Genomic DNA, 16,023 nt, shown 5'->3' on the forward strand with positions numbered 1-16,023 from the left:
TAAATAAAAATCGAGTGTAAGTTTGAAACCAGGTATTCTTTCTCCTGGAAGCTAATGAATTTGGGGAAAAGCGGTCTTGCCCTTTTGCTCTCCGTCTCAACACTCCCCCCCCTAACCCCAAGTACCGTCTCTATTTCTTTTCTTGATTGTTGTCATATATTAATCGTTTGGCATGGAAACAAAGGTTCTTTCCACTGGAATTCGCTACACTAACTTGCCAGAAAGTTATGTGAGACCGGAATCTGAGCGTCCCCGCTTGTCTGAAGTCTTGGAATGCGAAAACGTCCCTGTCATCGACTTGGGGTGTAAGGACAGAAGCCAAATTACACAACAAATTGCTCTTGCCTGCACTTTCTATGGATTTTTTCAGGTAGTAGCTACTCCAATATTCACAAATTTGTTGCTGTTAGTGTATTTTTTAAAATTTCCTGGCTTTTTCGATGTATCGTCGCCCTCTGGTTTTTGCTTGATAGTGTTAGTTATAAAATATAAAGTGGGATTGATGACCAGGTTATTAATCACGGAGTTTCCAAAGAAGCAACGGAAGGAATGTTCCAAGTGGCGCATGACTTCTTCGGGCTGCCGGTGGAGGAGAAACTGAAGCTCTACTCGGATGACCCTTCCAAGACAATGAGACTTTCTACCAGTTTTAATGTGAATAAGGAGAAGGTTCACAACTGGAGGGATTATCTACGACTGCACTGCTATCCTCTCCACAAGTATGTTCCCGAGTGGCCCTCTAATCCTTCTTCCTTCAAGTAAGCCTTCTCTCTTCTTTTCCTTCTCATTTGCTACATATTGCCTTTCTCTGTAATCTATTTAGGAAAATTAAAAGTAATGGCAGTAATTAGTTGAACGATAATGCCCAAAAAAACCCTTCGTCAGAGCTACGTAATTTGCCTAACGTCATTCATTTTCATTGTATATGTCATGCATGTTCTAACGATGATTCAGCTCACACTTAAATAAGATTAATTTAATACATTTATTTTGCAAAGAAATAAACTGTTAGTTTTTCTGACTATTTGAGTTTTTTTATTTCATGTTCTTAAAACATTCTTAAAATAAATAGAACTCTTCAGATAGTCAGAATATTATGCATGAAATCAAAAGTAATAAACCAGTTAGTGCATGAACATTACGATTTTCTCTCACTTTGTTGGAGCACGTGATAAACAAATTTGATCTGATATGATATTTATTTAAAAGATTAATCGAATGTTCTGCTTACTTTTGTATTATATTGATACATTATTAAATTTGATGAATTATAACTATCTGATTATATTTTAATCATATAAGATATAATAATATTTTTTTAAAATCACAAAGCTTATTCTCTTAATGTAATATATTTAGGGTGTCTTTAAAAATGGAATTTTAATCTTTTTCTTTTCATGCAAAAATATCCAAACCTTTTAGGTTACCAAATCCCGGAGACAAGTCTCCTCTCGATTCTTTTTCTTCCATTGGTCCCCCTATTGTATGTTGTAGATTGGTACCCTGTTCATAACTTGGCCATGTGCTCACGTGGTTTTTCTAGGAGTTCGTTGGTGATCTATAGACCACAACAACTCAACAATGTGGTGAGCAGTAAGGGTTCTTTTAGATAAAGCCCCCGGTGGCCATGTTTTGATGTTTTTGTTGCTTAAAATTACATGCCTTTGCTTGCTATTTTTGTGATGAGCCATTCATTTTATTCATGCATTTGTTTACTTATCCCTCATTCCCTACTCCCTAGCTAGTCCATAAAAGCAACACTGTAGACCAAGTCACTCATATTCATATATCGACAACAGGAAGCTCTGAAAAGTTTGTATTGTCAAGTATAGTATGATAGTTCTGGGGGTGGGATTACTGTGTTTTGTGGTTAAGGTGACGGCATGCATAAAGATTCAAATCTAACAAAGCAAAATTATTAAGGCAATAAAAAATTGTAACTTTGCGAAAAATCGGCGGCAAGCACGGGGGAATGGATTCTTTAGATTTAGTAAATAGGAGAAAATTAAAGACTTTTCCCGTCAGAAGAGAAATAAAAACTTACTAAAACGTATTCCGACCCAAAAGGTTGACGGAAAGGACAGGCTAAAAGTTTAGGGTTGAGCACGTGCTTCATTACTTGGTTGTTCGCAAATTAAGGACAGACACAGAAGGACAGACAGACAGACGTCAGGTTCAGATGTACGTTCATGCAGAACCAGGCCCTCTTTTTTTTCCCCCCCGGAAGAACTTAGCTCTCTACTTCTAATATTGAAAACGTTCTTTTACCCGAGTCCTTAGTTACTTTCCTCAAGGAACCGAAGAAGCCCCAGTTGAGCTGGGATATTTTTTTCATAATCTCCATTGAATTTATGCCAAAGCAAATGTTATTTTCAGACGAAAAGATTTTTAAATGTTTTTCGTCCGCAATCACACACGTAAGAAAGGAAAAGGTATTCAAAGTTTGAGAGTGAAATTAGCATAGTATATACAAGTTGAGAGAGCAGGGTGTTAATGTCAAATTTATCAGTTGGATAGCTACTTCAAGGCTGAGCAAGGCGGCAGCGAGTAGTTCTAACGCTAGTGATTCATGAGGATGTCGACACACCACTAAATGGGTCGGCCGTGGGCCAGGCGTGTGTAGCCTTTTATGGGTAGTGGACAAACGACTTGGTCCGTGATGATCAAGTCTTTGTTCGCGAAGTCGCAGAAATCGGAGCTGAGATTGGCCCACTTTCACTTTTAGACTTTATTATCTAACTATAGCGAACGTAATTAACGGTGATAACTGCAAAAAAAGGCTCAGATCAGATACATTTAGGCTAAGGGGCGGTGAACCCAAACGTAGAGTAGACTGTCCCAGTGACATCACGAGCTCAAAGCCGTGTTGACGTAATCAGATTGGAAAAGGAAACCCAAATTAATTGAATTTTGGGCCCACAGCTCTAGTGATAATTAAGCTTTGGCTACAAGGAGCCGACTGAGGCTCTTCTAGAATCACTTCTATTTGTTCCTATTTACTACTTGCTTACTAACTATTTTATTATTATGTTATTATTGACTTTTATTTTGTTCTATCCTTCATCAATTTATCTTGTCAAACACAATCATGGGTAGAAATTCAACGTGTGTTAATGACTAAACATATTATCAGATACAAAGATTATATTCTCTTATTTGGTTTAGAGTGCTATTAATTTGGTTTATTTGTAAAATAATCCTAGATTTCGTATTTACTAATAATAATTCATAATTTCCTCATTTTCTTTCAAATCATTTACAAGCTAAACATGTCTTATAGCGGGTTTATTGAAATACAATCTTGGAACTGCTGATATTTTAGATGGGTTAATGATGATTGAAATTATAGATAAGATTGAATAATTAATTAATGAAAGCCTTGGCTAAAAATACATAAACACAGATACATTGAACCCCATATATAAAATATGGAAATGACTCAACTTCATAATTGCTAGTGGCGGTGGTTTGGTTTTTCTTCCTTTTCCATTTGTAACCTATAATTGTGATCGTGATGGCTTGGACGTTTGAAAATTGCCTTTCGGGGGGGGAAGGGAATTGTAGAGTCCTTATGAATTTTCTTGGTTGCTTGACTCTCCAAAATATCCATGCATCAAAAATTCAAGGGGAAGATTTTATTCTACTGACTCTTACCTTTCAAACTATGATCATCTTCATCTTCATTTGCATATTTTATGATATTAAGTTTCTTGAGTTTCTTCGAAGAATAATGTATTTTAAGTTGAAAGGATTAAGCATTAATTTAATATTAATATATTAAATTTAATTGCTTTGACAAGAAACATATTTTTTATTTATAAGAATGAACCATAAGATACGGTTATAATAGAAAAAAATAAGTTGAGTTTTTGTTTTTTTTAACTTGATTGGAAAAAAATAAAGGAATAATGATTTTGGTTGAACTTTTTTAAATAATTATGGAGGTTTTTTGGATACTATGCCTATGGATGATTAAGAAATGATATCAGAAAGGGGCACCTTTGCAGCCACTCCATCTCCCCCAGAATCCAGACTGACTTCCAAGATGCTATCATTCCATCTTTTGTCCGATGAAATCTTAGAACAATTCTGCCAACCCAACTTCCATCAACCCCCGATCCAGAGCAATTGGGCAAAAGCTTATAAGAATCCATCACACAAGAAATTATAAACAAAACAAGGAATAGAGGAACTGATCAGTGGGTAGCACAAAAAAAGAAAAGAGGGGAAAAGAACTTGGTTTTCCTCAATACAGTGTTTAATGATGTAGGGAAGAGAAAATGAGAAATAAACTAAAACCAAAACAAAAAGAAGAGAAAAAAAGAGTATGGAGAAAGACTACAAGGGTTTAGGAGATTTTACTGGTATGGATATCTATTCATCCGAGGATTTAAAACTAAAAAAGCTTTGCTGATAATACTTAAAACTATTAGTACCTTTTATCGGCCGAATCAATGAGAAGTTATGCATATATAGTCCCACACGTTTTGTCTTAACAGTCATCATCATTGTTTCTTTTGTCAAGTAAAGTATTTTTCAGGGTGGCCCCAGATTTTAAGAGAGCGAATCATTTTTTGTTCTACTGTTGGAGGAATGCTTGGAAATTAGACCACTACTCCTGTAAAGGCTCAGCCAAAAAAGATAGTAGAACTAGTCATAAGCAGATACATGCATATGTACTTCCTTCTTGGTTTGATACATCCGTGGAGGAGAGAGTTCTAATGCCTAAATTGCCAAATTGACTTGAATTGACAGGGAAATTGTGAGCCATTATTGTGTAGAAGTTCGAGAACTTGGGCATAGGTTACAAGAATTAATATCAGAGAGCTTAGGCCTGGACAAAGATTACATAAAGAACGTTTTGGGGGAGCAAGGGCAGCATATGGCTGTGAACTATTATCCGCCATGTCCGCAGCCAGAGCTGACTTATGGATTGCCAGGACATACAGACCCCAATGCTCTTACAATTTTACTTCAAGACTTGCAAGTCGCGGGCCTTCAAGTACTCAAAGACGGCAAATGGGTTGCAGTTAATCCCCACCCAAATGCTTTTGTCATTAACATTGGTGACCAATTACAGGTAATGTATATAAGTACCACCACTGCTACTACTTTGCCTTGTGCACGTTGTGAAGTTATTCATAATTAAACTCCTAAGGTATAACGAAAAGTACAAAGGTAAGGATGTTGGAATGAATGACTAATTAATTTGTCTTCTAAACTACACTTGGTTTGCCAATATGCAAGCTTCCTAGCAAATCAGTCCTGACATCGATGATTGCAGGCATTGAGTAATGGGAAGTACAAGAGCGTGTGGCATCGAGCCATTGTGAATGCTGATAAGCCAAGGATGTCTGTTGCTTCCTTTCTCTGCCCATATGACCATGCCTTGATCAGCCCTGCAAAACCTCTTACAGAAGATGGATCTGGAGCCGTATACAGGGATTTTACTTATGCAGAATATTACAGTAAGTTTTGGAGCAGGAACCTGGACCAAGAACATTGTTTGGAACTTTTCAAGAACTAATACCAGCTCACCGTCTGGTTGATCTTCGGTACTTATTCTATCATTTTGTCGACTTGTCAGGATCAACTGCCTGCTTGCTGGCAGTTACAGGCGTTGGTTTTATATTACCAAAATGCATAATTAACTGCAGCATCAGTAGAACTCCCCTTTATTATTCATGGCAGTGTGCCATTTTTTAATGCAGCATACTGCCATATGCTGGTAGCCTACCGTAACATATCCATTTGTAGAACTTCCAAATTTCTGCTGATTGTGGTTTGATTATTGGTCCACAAAGAAGCATGGGATTATTTTGTACTGATGTTGCACTTCCCTATATTATTGTATTCCAGCATGCAGGACAATCTTATCCGTCGTAAAGTGGTCTTATGCAGGACAATGTTATGTGTAATGAAATGGTTCTTGCTGTTTGTGAATGTAATTTGAGCCTAGTAACTGACAGCTTTTGCTGCCGTACAGGTGAAGTTTTGCTAATGGCAAAGCGAAGCGGGTGCTGGATGCCTTGCGCCCATTCTGATCAACTACCCTAGTTTCTCTGGAAGCATATGTGCATACTCTTGCATAGCGAATATATATGCACTCACTCGCAGGGTTGTGTAGATTGCTCTTCGTTGTGTTGCCAAGTGCTAAATTTGGTGAATAAATAAAATATGGTGTTTTAGGAAAAACCGAAGATAGAATAGGAAGTGTGAAGTAGTAATTAAATAAATTCCACTTCAATAAATTAAGTTCGGGATTTCCTGATCATTTAATAGATAGACATTATATCAACTTCTCAACAGATTCGGGATCGATAAATAGAACAAGTGATTTGCCGGCCCTGGTAGTGTAGTTTCCACCAAGGTTGCTAGCCTCCACATTCACCAAGTTACAATGCATCTTTGTTTTTTAACTGGACCTCGAGATTGGATTTCATAAGTAGTGAATCATTTCTATACCGTTGCATCAAAACTTAAAAAGAACATGCTTTAGCAGTTTCATACAATTTGCATATGCAATATAGACATCTGTTGGTCGTCCTAGTCTTAAGTTCACCAATTATATGGATTGAAAACCTCGACAAAGGACATGCACTTATCATTGAATTCTAGATCTCAATAAGGCAAAATTAAGAAGGTTCCATTTGTTATAAGTTCTCGTATTTGCCCAAGCTTCTCTTCTCTGAAATAAACGTGCCCTTTAACTTTAATGGGTGAAGTCGACCCTGATCTATAATGATGTTTCTTAGACCCATTTCCTTTCGTAATCAATTTTTCCACCCATACTTTTTCCAGGATCACTGGTACACTATTCCTTCTGATTCTAACTATTCGCAATATCTGCCAGCACAGCCAATTAAGTCATCTCCGGTGTTCTGCTGAAATTGTCACAAGGCATGATTTAGCTGTGGGCTACCAAGATAATTGAAGAACGATTTCCCAAGCTTTGCTAAAAGAAAATGCCCGCAAACAAAATGAGTATTTATACAATCAGCTTCTTCATGATTTGTTCTCAAAGTTTATGCTTGATGCCTTTTTGAGACATTAAACAACACTTTCTTTAATAGTTACAGTGAGGAAGGGGGTACATTTATCAACATATATAAAATAGTATTTATTTTACACAAGAAGCATAAAATCTCATTCTTATTGTTTTCTGTGAGCAAGAAGAACTATGTATTTCGGAGTGCCACCTTTGAGAAAATCACAAATTAAGCTTAGAATCCAAAGGTAATGGTGAAGCATGTAGCAAAGCCAAAGATTCAAACCGTTTTGAGAAACTCCATTATATAAGTGCCAAAAGCACAACACTTTACTTGGAAACCTTGAAATCCTGCACCCTTTGCCAAGGCCTCAAATTCCTTCGCAGTCCTCTCTTTCCCACCAGGGTTGTGAGCCAACATGATACAATCGATATGGACAACTAACTTTGTGGCAAGGCTAGGATCTGGGTAATCTGGGAGATTGCATTCAGCAACAATCACTTTTCCATTGTCTGGCAAAGCTTGATAGCAGTTCTTCAAAAATTTGGAGCAGTGTTCATCGCTCCAGTCGTGACATATCCACTGCATTGCACATACATGTCAAGAGCACAAATCATGGTTGATCAGGCTAATACAATTTTTAGTACTTGTTTTACATTATGGTTTATGCACCAGTCAAAAGTGAACTTGCACCCGCATGTACTGTGCCTATTATAAGAAAAGGAATATCTCAGCCTGGAGTTTCCTTTACTTCACAAAGGAACTTCAGCAATTAATTTGAATCAGTGGAACACTGCATTAGAATTGTTGGTCTAAGAACTTATTTATAGATTTTCTAGAGGCTTCTTGCCATCCCCTGCAAAATAAACAGGGAATGGGAGAAGGAAAAATCTTTAGAGGTGAATGGAACACTCCATAGAGTTGAGTCAAAGGGAACCAAGTTGAGAGTTAGTGGTGCGTTAATTCCACATGTCATTCATTAGCTCCATTATTTCTCAGATTGTTGAGTTCAACTAATCAACAAGCCACATAATGGGTAGGTACAACAGAGATTTTCAGTTGATTCAAACTCACCTTCATGAAAATGGCATCTCCTTTCGGAACACTTACAAACATATCTCCACCAACATGCTCCACACCTATAGACAGAACACAGTAAAATTTCATTTCTAAAACATGATAAGGAGCAATGCAGTATTGTCCACAGATTGAGGAAATGAAGAAATTCATTTTGTTAGGATACAAATATTAGTCCACAATGCAATCAATGTCCTGAATAAATATTAAATTGGTGATAAAGTTAATCCCACATCAAGTAAGTTGAGGTATCCATTCTAAAGACCATTTCACTTATTGTCAATTGATTTTGAATCGGATGTCCATCTAAAATTTTACCGTTGCCTACAATAATTAACTGCTTATACGCACTTAGTAATTAAATTCAAAGTAACTCCATAGATTTAGACCAGTTGGTTATTAAAATGACCAGTGAAGGAAGGAGAATATTGTGATACCAGGATAAGCTGGAGCATCCTCAATGACATGAGGCAAATCAAAGTTAATTCCCTTTATGGAGGGGTGCTTGGAGATGATCATGCTAAGTGAGGCACCAATACCACCGCCAACATCAACCAGTGTTTTGACTCCCTCAAAGCCATCGTAGGTCTCAAGAATCTTCCTCATGGTAGTGGTAGAGTGATCATTCATTCCCCTGTTGAAAACCTTGTTGAATCTAGGATCTGTGCCATGGTACTCAAATGCGGTCATACCATAGGCCTTGTTGAACGGAATTCCACCTTCCAGCACTGCATCTTTCAAGTAGTACCTACAAACAGTCCAACAATGCATAGTTCTCAGTCCAATCTCAGTTAGGATAATATATCTTCACTTTATATGTAGATGAACTAGTGACTTTACTATTACAAATCAGCAGTTTATTTCAGGGCGAGGAGAGAACTTCCTTAATTGAGATGTTGAAACCTTGATCATTCACAGCAGCCCAGTTTTTGTACATCATTTGCCTTTTAAATATTCTACATTAGGAAGGGTCAAATACTAGCAAAATCAATTAGTTGGCCTGACCTCCTCTGAAAATTTTTGATCAACTGTTTTGAAAATTGTTCTGGTTTGAATTTACTTCTGAGTGTCAACCAATTGCTTCATCATAGTGAATGCACATCAGTCTCCTCAGAATACTCGTATTTTACTTCAACGATAAAGACCTGATTGTGTATATAGTGCGTCTTAAGTTATTCCTTCTAGTCACCATCATCATGATTAATGAGTTGTCGCTTGCACTGGAATACTTCTACTTATATATTTATAAACATTTAAGAATAGTTCTTTTTTTCAATATATTTATGTTTCCATCTTCTGATGTTCGTTGAATACTTATTTTGTAACTTAAGTTTGTCGTGGTTGATCGAGATAAGATCCAAAAAAAAAAAAAGAATAAGCCAATCATTCACATATTTTCCATACGGTGGATGAACAAACCCACTGGCCCCATGGATATGATGAAAATTCGTATATTCTCCTACTGATTTATAGTTGCATCATTTTTCCATTTCATATTTCAAACAAAAAAAGTTGGGTATTAGGTGTCTCAAGTTTCAAACAGTATTGGCCCCAATTGTTTATCACAGTTACCTAACTATAGAGTACGAGTATAACATATCCTGCCTAGCTTTTGTTTTTGTTTTTGTTTCTACCGCTACCTTGACCGACATATCTATCTTTTGAGTATTAGGGTCATAATTTTATCTTCAAGTATAATTATTACTATATGGTAAAATTGATAGCGTGACAAGTTAATTTAAAGTCGTAAACATATATATGAAGCATAATTAAGTAAAAATTTTATATTTAAGTTATATATAATACACACGCATATAGTTGTTAATTAGTCTCTTTCAAGCATAAACAAATAGGAAGATAATGTTAGAAAGTTTGAAAGAGAGGTAAATACTCCTAAATATACGCTTTCCGAAAATGGAATACTCTAGTCAATGAATTACTTAACTTCAGAAAAGAAATGAAAGGTTGAGGGAACCAACTTTTATCACAACACCAACAATAATGATATGAGTAAAGTTCACCAGATAAAGTAGCTATGAATATTTCCTTTTGGGGCGTAAATGAATGAAGAATTGGAGAAATAAACAAATAAAGGGGAATAGAGAAAAAGCAAGGAGCAAAATTAATCAAGGTTTAGCACTTACCAGCTCTCCATGAGGACCTTGTCCTGATTCATGAGACTCAGGGAGGAAAGAGTGACACCATCCTCATTCTTGGTCAAAAATTTGCAGACAGGACCAAGACTATAGAGTCTCTCCACTTTGCCATCAGGAAGAGTACGCAAGGAGCAATTGAGAACGGAGTAGCTAGCAAGGAGGCGCAAGATGCGGTCTAGCATGACAGGTGCATCAGGGTTCTTTGTGGGGAGCTGGGAAGCCAATTCTTTTGGGGACAGGAAAGCACCTGGACCAGCTTTGGCCATGATTTCGAACAGGTCGAGTTCTATGGCTGACGTGAGGACCATGGGTAGAACTGAGGCACTGGTCAGTTGCATGGCGAATAAGTTTAATTCCTCGTCGGAGACTTGGTTGGGAGTCATTTGGGTTTCACCGGTTGAACCCATTGTTTTCTTTGGTTGGGATATTGGAGTTTGGACAGCGTGAAACGCTGAAGAAAGAAGTGAGATTGGAGAGTTGAGGATATGGACATGCCAAGCACAAAGTGGAGTTATTTATCGTTCGTTGCCTCAACCACTTCGCTCTTGGTCCCAAATTCCCCATGTACAACTGCCCACCACCTAAAAGACAGGACCCCACAGCCCACCCTCTCTCTCTCTCTCGCTCCCAAACACATTTTTATACTTTGGTAGGTTCTACGTATTTCAATACTATTTCACCCTCACCATGATCTTTGAAAATCCATAAAACTATTTTAATTTTCTGGTGACGTAACCCATAAGGAGCAATCATAAGGGGAGGCATTTTTCTATAACAGTCGAGTCAGATTTCTTTGCTGTGATAATCTCGGCGGCCTTTTGACAAGCGGGAGAAAAGAATAGTATGTCAACGGTAAAATTTGATGGCCGAGTCAAAGCTGGAAGTGCTGTTTCTGTTAGTGTAGGACAAATGCACCACATGGAGTACAAACCGAGTTAGGTATATGTTAATTTTCTAATGTAAATGGTCATGTCAAGAAAAGTTCATGTAGAAACTTAAAAACTAAAAAAGACAATATAAAATTTAAAAGCGACCTTTGCTTTTTCTTGGACTAAAAAAAAGAGTATAATATTCAAATCATATTTCAGGTAAACCTACTGAGCGCGGACTCCAAAACCAGTCCTTCCCTCAACTAACCCAATTGAATTTTAGACACCATTTTGTGGTTGGGATTAGAACGCCTTGTCATGAATCACACGAGTACTCCATCGAAGCTCATACAAAAGCTCATACCTTTCAAAAAAAAAAAAAAAAGCTCATACAAGTCCAATGAATAAACGGCTTGAAGCTTTTGAAAGCACAACAAGGTTGGTGAGAGAACAATGAACAAATCGAGATGAAATGTATTGGATTGCTCAAGTTTGGTCCTGTTCTGAGATATAGGATTGCTTGAATTTTTCTTTTTCCTTGTTTTGTAATATTTCTTAGAGTCATATTTTGGGTGAAAAATCGTATTAATATTTAAAATCTTAAATGTGTTTTTCACCATAAATTGAAAAATACAATGCAAACGCTTTGGGGGTTGTTCAGGGAGTTTGGCTTTTATTTTTAAAGGTAAAAAATTTCATTAAAAAGGAGGAAGAGAAATCACAACAGCAATAACATGAACATTGCCACCTATATTGGCCATTATGCCATAATCATAGGCACAATTTCCCAAAATCCTGCAACCAATCATAAACCCAGATACATCAGACTATACCTCCAAAGAGAAACCTATAACCTACAATTAATTCAGATTGCAATTAAGTTTTATAATTAGATGAACTATGTTGCATTCAGTTTTTTATTTATTTAAAAAATTAGAGATTTCGTCGATATAACTACTTGTTTATCAATTAATCATACCAATACCGAACTTCTTAAAAAAGATAAACAATGCAAACGCTTTCAAATTCAACCCACTAAATATTTTTTATGTATCAACTATGTTGATGTTGTAATTGGATCCAAAACGTTTTAAATATTGATCTCAGTCTAGATGAGTTAGATAACCGCTCGCTGAAGAACACGAAGCCACGAAGATGAACAGAGACGGCAAAGAGCTGATGGGAAAAGGGTTGGTGAGTGGGGCCAAAGTGCCTGATAGTCAATCAATTGCATTTACGTAACACTCTTGGAAACGACTTAATTGACTTGCATCTAATTAGTGTCTCAATTTCTTGCAATCCACTTCCCCTCACAAACCTGAAAAGAAAATTAATGAACAGGGGCTCCCAATCATGTGCTGAGACATTCTTCAAATTACGGTAATTAATTAGGACCCATAATCTTCAATTGTTCGGTAGACGCCGTGATGACTGATACTACTTAATTTTGATTTTTGTACATTCACTACTCACTGTCTTTTTCTCTAAGGGAACAACAACAAAAAAAAAAAAACTCATGCATTAATGAAAGTTGCCCTATTTTTTGATTTTTTATAAAGTTGAAAGGTTTTTTTTTTATTATTAATGAAGGCATGTTTTAAGTGTTGGTGGATGAAACGAAAAAATGAGGGACGATACAGAAGATTTTCATTCATGATTGAGATTTGACTTGTTTTAGAAGCAATTTAGAAATGAATGATATATATATATGTTATGATTAAAAATGGTGATTTAATTTGTAGGGTTTTCGATAGGAAGGGAGCATTGGCATCTCACCATCAAATTATAAAAACGAGAAAAATGACCTAACATCTCACCTACTACCGCAAGATGAAATAATCTGCAGCCATTGGTGACCAGAAACTGGTAACCAGCCAACTTGATATGACCCCAGTTCTTTATTCGGGAAACTAGTTACTATCTGTCTGTTCGTCTATTGTCAATCTCACAAGTAATTCATCATATATATATATAAATATAGCTAAGTTTTGGTCCAAACGTTAATGTCTTCACCAAACTCTCCCAACAACTCTACATTCTCTCTCTCTCTATCAAGTCTGAACTTTCGACGGGTAAAACTTATAATATGTACTGACATCATCTTGGCAAAATCATGAGTGTCACTGTGAACAACAGCGACCTTCCAACTTATTTTCCTCATAAATTATATATATATATATATATAAACCTGCCCCATGAGCTGACCATTTCCTAATAATGTTACTATTTATTTAATTGGTTGTGATTTGGAAGTTCTAATTTAATAATATTGGAGAAGGATATAATGCGGTGGACCAATATAACGTGGCACCAAATACTACATGCCCTGCATTCACACGTTAATCAATGGTTAATTGTATCATGAAGCCTCAGGTAACCGGGGCCGCTCTCACTTTTGTCATTTTCAATTATTAATTAATCAGCTGAGGGCGGTTATGTAATGTATATCCGTTTCTGCTCATTTGCTAATGACACGAATTGATTTCTGCTTCAATATTTTATTGGTTATTGCTAACTATTTTTCCTTTTGTAATTGATGCGAAAAAGATTTGTATCTGCTTACGTTGATTTAACGTTCAGGATAATTTAACGGGTTATTTGCTTAAATAAATTGGTACGCTGAAGTCCAAAAGTTATGAATACAAAATGTCTTTTGTTGTACTAGAATTAACGTGTCTTTTGTTGTATGCATGATTTGATGTTTACCATTCACGCTAAGCAAAATCCACTTTGCTAGACATAATCAAAGATTTTTCAGCTTATTTGATCGAAATTATACACACATCTATTTATATGAATTGAATTGTCATGACATAATTTTTAAATAAAATTTTAAATTATTTAAAAAATTTAAAAAAAATTATTACATGTAATCAAGTTTTTATATTTTTATTTTAAATCAAATAAACTCTTATGATTAATGATAAATTAATTATTGTTAGTCAAAATATCACTTATTATTTTATATTCACATGACATTGATATAATATTAATGTCAAAGATAAAAAATATCACGTAATCATATTATTATGCTAAATTAATATGTTACGTCATCATCAATTATAATATATTAGCATGCTATATTAAGAAAACATAATATTGTTGCTTGCTAATTTATCAAGGTAAATTACTTTAAGATTTTTATCAATTTTAGCAAGATATTATGTAAGTGCATATAGTCAACTAGTAATATAGTAGTAAGTGAGTTATCGTTTTCACATGGAGTTGGTTTACTATTTGTTACTAATTATTAAATTTATAGCAAGCTAAGTTTTATCCAAGCAACAAAAGAAACAAGTTGATGAAATGAAATTTAACCTAAAACTTCAAATTAATCTAAAAATTGCCAGTTAAAAGTATAGTGAGAAACCAATGTAATTAAAACCTAAGACTATAGTTTCAGCTATTGCTTTGTTGAGATACCTACTTTTTATGAGAATTAATGTTAGTTTAGGTTCCTTGAACATGCGTAATGCTCCATTAAGTCATCACACAATTGCCTACCTTCATTAAATATTTATATGTCTATAAAAAATTAATTAAACCTAAGTTCACTAAGTGTAGGACCTACATTGATTATGTATGATTAATAGGTATATGTTTATCTCATTAATTAATCATCCACTTAATTTCTTCACAAGGAATGAACATACATTACTCAAATTTAGGGCCTTTTAGACTATCTTTATCAAGCATCACCTAAAACCCATACTCAACTTGTTGGTGATCAAGCAACAAATGAGGCAAAATTCATAATTTGAATAAACATTGATATTCTCATAAAAACAAGTAAAAATCAATCCAAAGTATGCAAACTACACAATAGCATCCACTATAATCTTAGATTAAAGTTCTAACTTAACATGTTCAAGAGACTGTCGTGACGTGCGGGTCCGAGAACCAGTCCGCCAGACGCGGGCAAAAAAAAAATTAAAAATCTCAAGGTGTGAGAGTCGCCACCAATCATGTTTATCTAAGGTGTGATTGGCCACCTATTAACTCGGTTCTAATCGACGAAGTCCTAAATTAATTTTTAGGTCCGTCGAAAGAACGAGAACTGGTCCACATTTTTTAGAGATGGGTTCGGGAGTGCGGTTACGCAAGGAGAAGGGTTAGCACCTCCGTGACGCCCGTTCTACGAACCGTACCATTTAATCTTAAGTTATCTTAATATAGTCTTTTCTTAGTTTAATCCCTATTTTATTAATTAAACTTTATTGAATTGTGAGACTGAGTTTTTCATTTGATTTTACGTATGCATATGATGCAAGCGTAGAATGATGTCGTGACTTGTTTATTTTAAGATGATGGAGTCGGTAATCTTTTATCGGAAAATTATTCGAAGACCATCCCAACGCTTTGGGGAAGTCTCGAAATCCTCCTCACCTAGAGATGTCCCCGGAAGAACTCGTCTCTACGAGCTCTTCGAAGAAATCCCATCATCGGAATTTTTGCCCCATTAACAAAATAAACATGGCATGCTATAACAAGATAAACATGGCATGCTGTGATAGGATGTAATGATGATATCTACCTGAACGCATTTATTAATTTGATTGGTTCATTATTCATGTGATAAAATATTTAATAATTTAAGTTGATTTATTACCTTGTTCATATATTTATTATTATTTATTATTATTTTTCCTAATGTATATTATTTTTTTACAATGATTATTTGAGTTAATGGGTATTGGAGTATAGAGTTCGAATTTATCCCGACGCTTCGGTGAAAATCCATCTCGAACTCTGTACCTAAGAAATCCATCCGAAAGAGGTAACTTTTTGCCCTTTTAAGTGAAATTCTATCATCGAATCACTCAAAGTAATCATTTCATTTTTTACAATAATTATATTTACATCATGTATTTTTATTTATTATATTTTCAAATATCTAAATATATTTATAATATAAATATTTCTTCCTTTCTT

At 35.5% G+C, this 16,023-nt stretch overlaps 2 protein-coding genes across 3 annotated transcripts; one reads left to right on the plus strand and one right to left on the minus strand.

Moving 5' to 3' along the window:
- On the plus strand, positions 1-6,308 carry LOC18605868 (protein DOWNY MILDEW RESISTANCE 6). 2 transcript variants are annotated; one of them, XM_007039152.2, is made up of 5 exons: positions 1-370; positions 511-758; positions 4,756-5,080; positions 5,285-5,555; positions 5,987-6,308. In XM_007039152.2, exons 1-4 carry the CDS (start codon positions 173-175, stop codon positions 5,525-5,527), a joined length of 1,014 nt encoding a protein of 337 aa, XP_007039214.2. In that variant the 5' UTR covers positions 1-172; the 3' UTR covers positions 5,528-5,555; positions 5,987-6,308. The 2 variants fall into 2 exon arrangements, with proteins under 2 accessions (XP_007039214.2, XP_017973209.1); XM_018117720.1 differs by lacking the exon at positions 5,987-6,308 and having other exon boundaries at positions 5,285-5,948.
- On the minus strand, positions 6,967-10,718 carry LOC18605869 (caffeic acid 3-O-methyltransferase). Its single transcript, XM_007039153.2, has 4 exons — positions 10,211-10,718; positions 8,504-8,814; positions 8,064-8,128; positions 6,967-7,571 (listed from the first exon to the last, which is right to left on the minus strand). The coding sequence occupies exons 1-4, from the start codon at positions 10,627-10,629 to the stop codon at positions 7,269-7,271; spliced, it is 1,098 nt and encodes a 365-aa protein (XP_007039215.2). The 5' UTR covers positions 10,630-10,718; the 3' UTR covers positions 6,967-7,268.

Source organism: Theobroma cacao, chromosome 3, assembly GCF_000208745.1.
Source record: "Theobroma cacao cultivar B97-61/B2 chromosome 3, Criollo_cocoa_genome_V2, whole genome shotgun sequence".
Classification (NCBI taxonomy): Eukaryota; Viridiplantae; Streptophyta; class Magnoliopsida; order Malvales; family Malvaceae; genus Theobroma; species Theobroma cacao.

What these genes read in the sequence shown, in the direction of transcription:
- LOC18605868 (XM_007039152.2), top strand. Translation starts at nt 173, where the DNA reads ATGGAAACAAAGGTTCTTTCCACTGGAATTCGCTACACTAACTTGCCA. An exon ending in TCTAATCCTTCTTCCTTCAA is followed by an intron (nt 759 to 4,755) that starts GTAAGCCTTCTC and finishes TTGAATTGACAG; the next exon opens with GGAAATTGTGAGCCATTATT. An exon ending in ACATTGGTGACCAATTACAG is followed by an intron (nt 5,081 to 5,284) that starts GTAATGTATATA and finishes CGATGATTGCAG; the next exon opens with GCATTGAGTAATGGGAAGTA.
- LOC18605869 (XM_007039153.2), bottom strand. Translation starts at nt 10,629, where the DNA reads ATGGGTTCAACCGGTGAAACCCAAATGACTCCCAACCAAGTCTCCGAC. An exon ending in AAGGTCCTCATGGAGAGCTG is followed by an intron (nt 8,815 to 10,210) that starts GTAAGTGCTAAA and finishes GACTGTTTGTAG; the next exon opens with GTACTACTTGAAAGATGCAG. An exon ending in GGATGCTCCAGCTTATCCTG is followed by an intron (nt 8,129 to 8,503) that starts GTATCACAATAT and finishes TTCTGTCTATAG; the next exon opens with GTGTGGAGCATGTTGGTGGA.